The following is a 12,955-nucleotide window of genomic DNA, read 5'->3' on the forward strand; positions in this document are numbered from 1 at the left end:
GGTACTGGAGAAAAACCAAAAAAAAAAAAAAAAAAGCGCGCTTCTCTTTGCTCCCTACCAACGGCCTTTACGCCCTGTCTGCCTATACCCAGGCACAATAAATTCCAGACCATGCTGCCTTTACACAAGCCTGGTAGTCTTGGCTGGTTTCTGCTTCACACTGTTCCTTATACTTCTTTTCTTCTTTTCTCCCATCACATACAAAAATCCCTTAAAGACACTTCGCATCCATAAATTAAGTTAGCTGATAAAATAAAAGGGAGAAGCTTGTTCTTAAAGGAAGTGATTGAGAGTTCAAATAATGTTTTTAGGCAAAACATCTTAGATCACTCATCTAAAAAAAATTGGTGGGGTTGATGCCTTCCATCTGTGAAATGGGCCATTATCTTTCTGTGAGCAAGCCATTGTTTTCCTCCAAAGAACAACCAAGACAGAATTTCCTACAGATTCACAAAGTCCCATAGATTTGCACCACCAAAAACACAGATATTCACAGATCTAAACTGTGTTGAGGACCCATGTTGAGGACCAACACTATTTCTTTGAGTGTGTACTTTATAATTCTACCTAATAAATCTCTTCATGGCTTTAAAAAAAAAAACAAAGCAAAGCAAAACAAAAGACAAGAGTGTCAGTTGGATATAATCTACCATAATATTGAGATAATATATACAGTTTGCATTACATAAAATTCAGTATTTTTTCTGTTTCCTCATTCTGTAATGTCAGAGATACAGAGCTAGCTATTAGTTCCACTGTATGAAAGTTGAAGCTATGCTAACGCATACATTTCACAATGCAAAGCAAAATTGAGTTATATGTCCTGGTCAAGTCCAGAATTTTAAATGTTGTGTTTGAGGCTGAGGAAAAAAAGCAGATGAGTACTACATTGTGTAAAGATAAACAATAAAAAATCTGATGCCAGCCATGTGCCCTTGTTACGTGTCCCACTTCCCTGTTGGATCAATATTAGCGAAGTAGCTACACTTGTAATCTTATTAGTTTATTATACTTTGACCCACGTTCTACCCACATTGTAACTTTGGTGTATAAATTACCCTAACAAGGTGTCTCAGCAGCAACCCACGTTTGGTGCCTCTCCTGTCTCTCAGGAGTCATTCCTATTCCCGAGTAAACCTTTCCTGCTCTTAACCTCCTTTGTCTTTTGGAATTCAGACTTCTATTACAGGGGGCATGAACTCACCACATCTGACATCTAGCAGGAGGGAGTCTGCTAGATGAGAGAACATGGGAGAACATATTTCTCCCATGTTAGGCAGAAGGCTCCCAAGAAGGCTCTATGGCCCTCTACTAAATTGCGCTGGACAATCTCAGATCTCCCTGAGCTGGGAGATTAGGGTGTGGCAAAAGCTGGCTGGGGAAGTAGGTGTGACCTGTATACATGATTGGATATATGTGCAGAATAGTTCCAGAAGCCCTACATGTGGACTTCTCTGGAGAACCCCAGCAGGTTTGCAATAGGATACCCTAGACCTGACCTCAGCCTGAGGGCTGGGTTCTCAGTGCCACCTCTCAGACCCGGATGTAGAGGTTCTCGGGAGTTTCCCCGAGATTTGGACAGCATAAAAGAAAGGCAGCCTTTCTTTTATGAAGGCCTGGAGATACTGGAGCCTTCTGCAGTAGTCCACGCTGTTTCCCAGACCCTCTTTTTGTCTTGGCCCAAGCTCACTCTGCGGAGCCAATTTCTCTCCTACTCTTACTTTTACTTTCTCAAATAAACTTTGCCACTGTTTTTTGCTCTTTTCATCCAATTCTTTGTTTGAGACAAGAAGAACCTGGAATGCAACTCCAGAAGGGGAGGCGAGCATCCAAACTGGGTAATATTTAGTCAGCGAGCCACTTATTAGAAACAAGCTACCCAGTAACATCAGTACTTTTACTATTATATAAATGCAAAATACATTACTTTTAGCCCTGATCTCTCTTCTAGATGCCTAATCACTATTTTCAATTACCTAAAAATCATCCTAATCAAAAAATGTTGCAGATAGTTTTTTTTTTTTTTTTGTTTTTTGTCTTTTTGAGATAGGGCTTCACTATGTAGTTCAGGCTGGCCTTGAGCTCACTTTGTAGCCCAGGCTGGCCTCGAACTCACAACAATCCTCCTGCTTCAACCTCCCAAGTGCTGGGATTACAGGCGTGCATCACCACCCCCAGCTCTCATATTTTTATGTAATCTTAATACTAGTTCTCATATTAATCAAGATATATGATTTGTGAACAATCTCTTTTGTGTGTTTTCTTTTCCTTGATGATTTCCTTTAAGAGTTTTTAATTTTGAAGAAGTCCAATGGATCTATTTATTCTTTCTTGCTTGTGCATTTGCTGCAAATTTAAGAAAACCATTGCCTATTTAAGACACCTCAAATTTTGTATAACCTGAGTTCAAGGCTGGGCTATTTCTGTGGGCTTCTACTGACATCACAGCACTGAACACCCTATACCTGTAGTACTTGTTAATGTGTCTGTCACCTTCTCTAACTCCTGGGGTGGGCTGGTATGGTCTCCGCTCCGTGTTCAGAGCCTGTTGGACTCTGGTAGGAAGGAGTGTTCTGTAAATGTTGGGCATCAGGGAGAATGTGTTGCCACGATCAGAGTAGGGTAGCCCAAAAAGTGAACTGGGGCCACACAAAAAGAAATTTTGGAGCGATCTAGTGGAGGCCAAATTGCTCTGTGCCACTTGCAGTTTGGTATTTATGCGATTTGCATTTGTTCTGTTATCAAAGGTCTGCTGAGTATAATGGGGGAAGAAATGAAAATGAAATTAGGCAGTGGCTTGTGGTGGTGAGCTTAAATTACTGACTGATGTATATCTGAGTGGTTTCTCATTTTCTCTAAGTACAGCCTCTAACAATGGCTCAAACTTAAATAGAGAGGGCTTACCACGTGCCAAAGACAGACTGAGACACTACTGATGCGTACTACCTCATTTAATCCACAAAGCAATGCCAACAGTGAGGTTCTGGTATCCTTCCTGTTTTACAGAGAAATGAGAAGCGGTGTGCCCCAGTAGAGGTGTGGGTCACTTCTTACCTCTGTGCCGAATCCAGTCTCCGATTCTTTCTCAGTGGGACTTCGTAGGCGCCTGGGTCTTGGGGTGGGAATGTCCTGCAGTAGTACACTTTCTGCCTTGGACTGAAAAGTCAAACAAAATTATTGCTACAAAACACTAGGGATGCTGTGAAAAAAAACCTTCAGTCACCATTTTATCTCAGCACAGAATAATCAGTAAGAGTTGCACACCGTGCCTCTTTAGTAAGAGACAGGAGCAAGGGAAAGGGTTTAGAAGAACAGCATGAGTTCTCAAACACAATTTTCATCCTTGCCATTGCAAAACACGGCAGTAACACTTAGCAGAGAAAGAGAAATCATGTAGCATTCAGACTTGCACAGTTTGGAGCGCAGGAAGGGAGCCAGCAAAGCCCAGGGGAACGGCAGTCAGCACGGAACAGAGTGGTCACGGTCCTCTCACCCTCGCAGCTTGCAGTTTCTCCCGCAGGCGCTCCCTCATGGAAAATTCTGCAAAGCCCGTTCTGGACACGGAAGGAATTGGAGGTAAGCCTTAAACAAATAAAGGAAAATTACTTTTAGGCACTCTATTTTCCAAAGGGAAAATGAAACTTAAAAAGTGAGAGAATGCAATTTTATTTTGCCGATCCGGAGCTTCGTATAAGCAGACACAAGATGCGCTGACAGCCCTGCTTTTGATGTCGGAAGGGTGTATCTTGGCTGCGAGACTGACAGGGAACACCTTGGCTCTCCTAGGCCTGCCACCTCAACTTAACCAGGAATAGAGTGAATGACACCTGGCTGTTCAAGCACACGTGCACCAACTCCGTCACCCCTGGGCGGAGCCTCTGAAACGTGTGGATTGAGACCATGCGGGAGGACTTGAGGGTTTCCGGGCTTCGCGTTCACTCTCACCAGAGAAATCTCTTCTAGGCCATTGCCCTGCGCAGCCTCAGAGAGACACAGTGTGTTTTGTCCATGTTACTAAATACAGATTTACACATCTTGAAGCGGGGAGCAGCTGCTGTGTGTCGGGAACCGTGACGCACGTCAAAGGCACATTTTCATCAATCTTGCTGGTCTCCCCCAGGAGACCCAGGTGTTCCCCTCCTCTGAAGGGAAGATGCAGACTCTGAGGCCCGGTGTGATGAGTGACTGCCTCCACTATCACGCACGCAGCGTGTAAAACAAGTGGGATCTGGTCCCAGACTTAGGTTTCTGATGCTCTGCAACCATTACAAGAGAGGTGGAGATAAGATGGACAGAACAAATGCCAGCCTCATATCTACTTCCTTCTTTCTTTCCTCTGGGGAGGGGGCATCCAGCCCAGCCTCCTGTGCTTGCCAGGGCTGTTCTTTGATAGATCACACCCCACCTCCCCAGAGAGCAGCCCCTTTCACAATTAATACCAGATCTCTCTGAACATCTAAATAACATAGCTTATTTACTCCCACCCTTTAAAAATAAGATTCAGATTTTCTTTCTACTCAAAACAGTTACTATTTGTACATAGTTCACTAAATAATTCTATTTTAAAGAGGAACAAGATATTTTATTAAACACCACCTCTTCTGGATTAAAAAAGAACTGAAGTATCTGTAGCATTATTTTTTAAAACCTTAACATTTTTGATACAATAAAGAGTAACTCTTGTCTACTTTTTTTTTTTTTTTAAATGATGATGTTTATTTTTAACAGACACTACTTTGTGGAGCAGTTTTAGGTTCACAGCACAACTTAAACAAAACAAAACAAAACAAAACAAAACTCAGCTTTTTAAAGACAGGGTCTTGCTATGTAGCCCATGCTGGCCTCAGAACTGCAGTGGTCCTCCTGCCTCAGCTTTCTGCATACTGAGATTATAGGTGTGCGGCACCATGTCCAGCTCTCAGCAAAACTGAGAGGAAGGTATGGAGGCTTCCTAAATCCCCAATTCCCACCCATGTACAGCCTCCTCCACTGTCACTGTCCCCCACTCAGGTGGCGGGTACGTTAATTACAGCCAGGAGAGCTACGTGGACGGTCACTGGCGCCCAAAGTTGCTGATGCCACAGGGCTGCCTCTTGGTGTGGCGTGCTCTGTCGCTTTTCAGGAAGCTCTGGTGCCAGCTGCCCACCCTCATGTAAGGTGTGGAGCCGTCTCCACACCCTGGAAAGTCTCTGCTTCTCCTGTTTGTCCCACCTTCCTTCCCTTTAACCCCTGGCAACCAGAGATTTTTTTTTCAACTAATTTTTAAAAGAAGTCTGTGCTAGTAGAAGACATGTAGAGACCTTCAAGGTTTCCACATTTGGTCTGCCCCGCTGCTTGATGATGCATCAGTGTCCCAGGGTGAGGGCAGGAGAGTGCTGTACCCAGCGCAGTGTGGTGACGGATTAGCCAGGGGACAGGGGAGCAACAGGAGGGCGTGGGGACAGGATGCTCCCGCTATTTCACACAGAGGGAATGCCATGCTCCTCAGAGGCTGATGACAACCGTTCTTCAGTATTGCTAATGTGACACCCTGGCAAAGCTAGGGGTGCCAGCCCACTCTCGTTACCATAACAGCTAGTAGGGAGAAGCACATTTTTATCTTGGTAGAAAATGGCAGTTTCTTTAAACAGCTGGAAATACTAAGACAGGCCTCTTAAGACATTTCTTTTCCCTCATTTATTGTCACTTACTCCACTCCCAGCTATGTGATTCCCAAACCGGGGCTAATATCATTTCCAAAGAAAAAGAAAAAGATCAGGCAAAAAGTAGTTTTTATTATATTAAAAATTTTAAGCTTTGAAAAATAATATTAAAGAAACTTACTTCAGTTTCTTCAGAAGAGATGGTATTTAATAAACTATCTTGCCTCTCTTTTAAACAATAATTTCTTTTTTTTTCTTTTTTGTCTTTTTGAGACAGGGTCTCGCTATGCAGTTCAGGCTGACCTTGAGCTCACTTTGTAGCCCAGGCTGGTGTCGAACTCGCAACGATCCTCCTGCCTCAGCCTCCCGAGTGCTGGGATTACAGGAGTGTACCACCACGCCCGGCTAAATAGTAATTTCTAAAATTAGTGTAACGAGCCATAGACAAGTAGTAGCTGGTTTAAGTGCACAGTGACCCTCAATTTTCTGGCTCTGGGGGAGGGAAGGGAACTGATTTTCCCAGCCTGAGGGAGGTGTGACGACTTCTGCTGGCACAAAGAGGTACATTCAGGAAGTGGCAGTGATGTGGGGAAGATGGGCTAGCACCAGTAAAGCAACCTCAGGTATACAAGGAGTGTGATGAGAGTAGTTTGTAAGACTAATGAAAATTTGATTTGGAGGCATGAAAGAACTTATGAATAATGGGAATATTTCAGGACGTTCCATTAAAATATGTCCCTCGCATCAGCGCAGTATGAGGTATGGAGATCCTTGACAAAGTGATGTTTTCTGTCACAGCCAACAAGGAACTCACGTATAGGTTTGCACTTGCAGCTCAGAAAGCCCATTAGCCCCAAGGTTGCATCCGCCTCCTGTTCACAAAAGCCTTCCAAATTGCTGCACTTTGTCTCCTTTTTCCTATCACCCATTTCTTTCTTTTTCAGGCTTAATAAAGGGTGAACATTTCTCATTTTTTTCTTAACCATTCTCTTATACCTGACCCTTCAGAAGACATGACTGTGTGTTCCTAGTCAAATAAGCATTGCATCTTGAAATAATATTTTTATTTTTCCACCATCTGTTCCCAAAGGCTGTGATCCAAGATTCTGATGCTTCCCCTACTTTTTTCTTTAATAACAGCTTTGTGGAGCAATAAGTCACATAGCACAATACTCGTGATTTAAAGCATGTCATTCAGTGTTTTTTACTTATCTATTTATTAGTTGACAGATATTTGGCTTGTTCCCACATATTGGCTGTTATGAGTAACATTGCTATGAGCATTTGTATACAAGTATATGTGTGGACATATGTTTTCAGTTCTTTTGGGTATAGATCTAGTAGTTGAAATCTTGAGTCACATGCTAATGGTCTGTAACTTTTAGAGGAACTACTAAAATATTGTCCAAAGTGGCTATAGCATTTTATACTCCTACCGACAATGCACAAGAGTTCTAGTTTCTCCACATTGTTGCCAACACTTATTATTATCTGTCTTTGTAAATGATAGCCACCCTAGTGGAAGTGAGGCGGTATGTACTGGTGGTTTTGATTTTCCTTTCTTAATGACCAGTGCTGTAGAGCATTTTTTCATGTGACCGTTGGCTAATTGCACATCTTTTTTGGAGACTGACTATTCAAGTTTTTAGTCCATTTTAATATTGGGTTACTGGTATTTTTGTTCTGGATATGGCATCCTTAAGTGGCAAATATCTTCTCCCTTATGTAGGCTGTGCAGACCTTTGATGTCATCCAAGGAGGAGAGCCAAGGGACCACTCAAGTCTGTCCTGAGTATGTGGGAATTAGGGGGCAGGTTTCAAAGCTGTGCATGGACAGCAGATTCCTCAATTTTTCCTCTGAAGATTTTTCATCAACCTTTTTTTCCCTTAGTATCGGGAATTGAACTCATGACTTCACGCTTACCAGGGAGGCACTGTGCCTCTGAGCTATATCCCTCACCTTCATCAGCCTTTTTAAAAAACCTAAACTAGAGACTCCTCATCCGATGCTGTGGTGATGCTCTAACTACTGCTCTTTGTTACTGACGAATGTCCATTGGATATTCGTTCTCACAGAATGAACTCTGATTCAGGTAGAAACTTTGAGAATACAGCTTTTCAGTAAGCTAAAATATACAGCTCCAATAGTGACAGTTCTCAGGTTCTCAGGGGAAACTTCAAATGCTTTCCCCCAGCTTCCAGAGACACTGAGGTTGTGATTTTTCCAGCTACCATGCTTGTGAGACTGGAGTTGAGCACTGGGGCAAAGTCGCATGTCACCATGCTCACCGTGTCTACTGAGATGCTTACTTTCTTTTCTTAAATAAACACTCTGAATGGTTGCCAGCCTTTAGTTCATTTCTTTAAAAAGGTTTGCTCTGGCAGTTTTTGCCAGCATGATGTTTGTAGTGATGTGGAAGTGGGTTTCCAAAGGTCCTGACTGTTGCATTTTGGAAGTGACCGCCCTTCCTCTGACCTTCTGGAAATCCCTGCTCTTCTAGCCAGGCTGTTGCTCTGTGAATCTCCTTGCCTGGAAATGTGAATATGGAGTGTGGGTGCAGCACGGGACAGAAGCCAGCGTGACTTCAGAAGCAAAAATTGGAAAAGCGGAGAGGTCATCTCCTAGGTGCTTGAGAGGAAAACAGTAGTCACGTGGGCAATCAGATGTGAGGACCTGAGATGCCATGATAGCCCCAGTCAGAGCTCTTACAATGCAGAACTTGCCTCTGTCAACAGGTGGGAAAAACCCAGGACAAGGAAAGGGCCAAAAGGTTAAGCGTAGTGATCACTAGGGTGTAAGAACAGGGTGACTATCTTCCTCTTGCTTTTCTAATCTTTATGAAATCACTTAGCATCATTTGTGAAAATGTGACTCCATAAAAATGAAGTCGATCCGACTGAGGACAGACAGGCCATCGCTGTGGCATGAGTCCCAGCACTGCTGACAATCCACACTTGCTGAGGGGCCCTGGGGGATCTCCCGCGGTCACTTTCTTCTTTTCTAGCTCTGCATTCTTTCCTTCACAGTCTCATTAGTGTTTGCATTTCCGATTAGCTGAAAACTCAGGAGCCCTTATTCCGGCACACGCCCCCTCAAGGCAGGGTCCTTAGATCTTGAGATTCTGGCCCTTCCTGCTGCTCCTTCCTCTTCTCTGTGCTTCAGCAGATCTCCCAGGTTTCGGGACCATCCACCTGGGTGTAAGCACTGTGGTGGTGGCAACTAGGCAAGGGGCTTTAAATCAGACTTTCAGAGACTCAAACTAGCCTAGACATCACACACACACACACACACACACACACACACACACACACACACTTCATACATGTTTGTGTGTATGTAGCACTAGCAATCAAACCCAGCACCGTGTGCATGCTAAGCACATGCTCTACCACTGAATAACATTCCCCAGCCTGACGGATATATGTTGACATGAGAATTCTGTGTAAGGTTAGGTCTTCCACATTGTCTCATACAGAGTGGAAGGACGTTAATAGGCACCCAGGAAGGCCAGGAACTGTGTGAGAAGTGCTGCAGTGCGTGTGAGTGGTCTAAGAGCAAGCTTCATGCATTTTGAAGAGTAGAAACCATATGGAAAACTTCTCAGCTTGGCACATTTTTGCAGGCAATTCATCTCTCACAGGATACTAGTGTCCTATAGCATGCTCATGTTGCATAAACTCTGGTTTTGGAAACGTTACATTGGAAAATTTATCTCTGCTTGTCAATCATTCAGTAAACAAACATTCATCGTTATTGACTGTTCAAGGCAGTAGGGGCAGAGCAGCAAGCAAAACAAGTATCCCAGCCCTCACGCAATGTGTATGTGAGGGGGAAGAGGAATCCCAAACAAGTAATATACTTAGCGTGTCAGATGTGGCTAAGGTTTAGAGCAAAGCAAGTAAACAGGTAAACCCCCAAAGCAAATGAACAACAAGAAGTAGGATCCAGGGGATATGTGGGGTCAGTGGAGAGGCCAAGTTAAGGCCTCAAGGTGATACTGACACAGGTGAAGGAAGCAAGGAATCGAGCTCCATGAATACCTAGGGGTATTTCCAGTACCTTTGTCAAGACTGAGATAGGACTGAGTTTCCCAAGAGAAACACAAACATATATCTTCACAAAGACATGTTACAAGTGCTCATAGCAGCACTGTTTCTATGGCTCCAAAATGAGTACAATCTGAATGTCCACCTATTGGTGTGTAAATCAGCAAAATGTATGTCTGCAGGATGGAATATAATTCAGCAGTGAAATACTGCATTTATGAATCTCAAGAAACTATGCTAAGTGGAAGAAACTGGATGCAAATCATTACATAGCACATGATTCAATTTACATGCCAAGTCAGGAAAGGTAGCTTTACAGGGGTGGCAAACAGATCTGCATTTGTCTAGAATTCGGGGCAGGAATAGAGATAAAGAGGCAAAGAAGTGGTTTTGGGGTTAATGAAAATGCTCTAAAATATTTATACATCTATATATTTACAAAAAAATCACAGAATCATATACAGTGGTACCTCTGCTCATGAATGTAATTCGTTTTATGATTTCGGAAAGGAAGACCATGCTTGTGTTCATATGGGAAAGATGGCCATGGCCATATGTTTGTCACCTGCTGCAGTTTGCAAACAATGACAAAATTTTGCCAAGCAGTTCTGTTCTTGAACCAAATTGTTTGTAAACAAAAGCTTTTGTGAACCAAGGCCTTGATGCCCTGGTTCATGAACTTCATTTGTACCATGATTCTGGGGAAGATGGCTGGTTGTGTTTGTCAACCAATGTGGAGGTCACAAATGGAAGCAAAATTTTGCCACATACTCCGTCTGCAAACCAAATTGTTTGTGAACAGAAGTATTCGTGGCCTGAGGCATTCCTGTATTTAAAATGGGTACATTTGTGATATGTACACTTGTTTCTGTAAGACTATTAAAATGAGCTGTCTCATTAATATGCAAAAGTAGATGTGTGGAGAGAGCACACTTGATCTGGCAGTGGTCTGGGCTGGAGGTAACAGTGGGGGACTGATCAGTGGACAGGATTCAAAGCCTTGACATACCAACAGGAATCAGTACTAATGCAGAGAGCAGGGCCAAGGGCTGAGCCCAGCCCTCCAACACTAAGAGGCGGGGCGTGAGGAGCTAGAACTCCCAAAGGCGAGGAGCAGGACAGCCCGTGAGGCAGAAGGAAAACCAGGTATGGAGCTCTGGAGGGCAAATAAAAAAGCAGGAGGGAGGAGGAGCTGCCCAAGTTCAAGTAAGACTTGATGTTCTTCCACCTAGGGATGTGCTGACAGTCAAGTAAGATGGGGACAAGAACTGACTATTGAATTTAGCAAATGTCTGGTTCGTTGTGACTTTGACATTCTCGATGGGTGGGTGGGGAAGTGGGTTAGATTGGAGTGGGCTCAAGAGAGGACTAGAGACAAAAGGAGAAAAGATGAGCCTGGGAGGGCTTTTGCTGTGAATAGTTTTCTCTGGAAGGAAGCCAGAGAATTGAGACTATGAGAGGCACACAGGATCATGCCTTTCTTTGCAGCTAATAATAGGCAGTATTTACTTGTGGATGCCTGAGTGCTTCAGTGTAGCTCCCTGAGTACTGTGTGAGGTAGTGAACGAACTGAGGGGTTGGGGATGACTGTTTCCTGTGCGCATCCTCTGACACACATCCAGGGTGTGTACCCTTGACACCTAGCTCTCACCTCTGGGTCCTGCACTGCACCTCATAACGTGTGAGTCCTGGGCCAGCTCTCTTCTCTTTGCGACTTCTAAAAAGCATCCCCCAAATAACTTATCTGTTTCATTTACAACAAATTTCAAGAACTTTCTGAACTTTCATCAAGTTTTTGAACTTTCTTTTGAACCAATACTGAGAAGTTGGCTCTGAGATGATACTTTAATCAGAGAGTCTAACATGAGTGAGTGGAAAACAGATGTTAGTAATGAAGACATTTATGTTCATAAGACACTACTCAGCTTTTGATAGTTCCTCCCTTAAGACATGGTGGGAGATGAAATCATGGGCGAATGTGTATATTCTTAAACTAGATGTTTATTTGACTTGGAACTTGGGCATGTTCCATGGGATGATTTCTGTATCTGAAATGTCACGAATATATATGTTTGATCAGTAAATTGGAAGCTGAAGCTTCCAATGTGTGGATTTGTGCTGCTGTTCATTGGGGAGGTGGCACTGCTGGGTATGTGTGTGGCACAGTATGGGAGGCCATCTGGTCTGGGTGCTGGCCTCTGGCCACCACCTGAGCTTGGCAACACTTGGAGCCCTGTTGGAAATCTATGGTAGGATAGAGAGTCACAGGTTTAAATAGCACTGAGGGGTAGCCCAGATCCATGGGAGAAGTAAAAAGTCAGAGGAGGAATCAAACATCTGGATCCAGATGGGCAGACTTTATTGCAAGGACATGGTGGGCAAGCTGGTCAGGTAGTAGGTGAACATACCCAGGCCAGTGGCAAAGAGGACAGCTGGAGATACTGCTTATCCTGCACAAATTATGTGGTGCCATCTACATATCAGCACTGTGCAAGGCAGAGTGGAAAGGCTGTCTCTGCTGTCAAGGAGCTCTGGTCTGGTCCAGTGGTGGTGATGATGTGTGTCAATATGATTTCAGATGCTCACACTGCACAAGGGCTGTGGAAGCACAGAAAGGTTCTACACAGACCCCTGGGCATGGGGGATATTTTCAGATGGGGGTGACATGTAAATACTGATTTTTGAAAGTTGAGTAGCTAAGGTGGATGTGTGGTACATGTTTATAATTTCAGCATTCAGGATGCTGGGGCAGGAGGATCACTGAGTTCAAGCCTGGGCTACATAAAAAAACTGTGTCTCAAAAAAACCAAAATAAAAAGAAGAAGATGATGATGATGAAGAAGGAGAAGAAGGAGAAGAAGGAGAAGGAGAAGAGGGTGAGGATGAGGAGGAAGGGGAAGGGCAATGGAAAGGGGAAGGAGAAGAAGGGGGAAAGAAGGAGGAAGAGGAGAAGAAGAAGAAGAAAAGAACAGGAAGGGGGAAGGAGAAGAGGAAGGAGAAAAGGGAGAGGAAGAAGAAGAGGAAGAAGAAGAAAAAGGAGAAGAAGGAGAAGAAAGAGAAGGAGAAGAGAATGAGGATGAGAAGGAGAAGGGGGAGGGAGAGGGGGAAGAGCAAGGGGAAGGGGAATAAGAAGAAGGAGGAAAAAAAGGAGGAGGAGAAGGAGGAGGAGAAGAAGAGGAAGAGGGGAAGGAGAAGAGGAAAAGGAAGTGGAAGAGGAAGAAGAGGAAGAGGAAGAAGAAGAAGAAGAAGAAGAAGAAGAAGAAGAA

At 43.8% G+C, this 12,955-nt stretch overlaps 1 protein-coding gene across 1 annotated transcript in view; it reads right to left on the bottom strand.

Annotated features, from left to right (window-relative positions):
• Positions 1–12,955, bottom strand: part of Cc2d2a (coiled-coil and C2 domain containing 2A) — a gene marked incomplete at its 5' end in the record, with an annotated part of 110,554 nt that overhangs the window by 90,123 nt on the left and 7,476 nt on the right. Inside the window, 2 exon segments of the mRNA XM_005402527.2 lie at positions 3,055–3,156; positions 3,494–3,582. Coding sequence (XP_005402584.1) covers positions 3,055–3,156; positions 3,494–3,582 — 191 coding nt within the window.

This window comes from Chinchilla lanigera, unplaced genomic scaffold (genome assembly GCF_000276665.1).
Source record: "Chinchilla lanigera isolate Chin_1 unplaced genomic scaffold, ChiLan1.0 scaffold00079, whole genome shotgun sequence".
Lineage (NCBI taxonomy): Eukaryota > Metazoa > Chordata > Mammalia > Rodentia > Chinchillidae > Chinchilla > Chinchilla lanigera.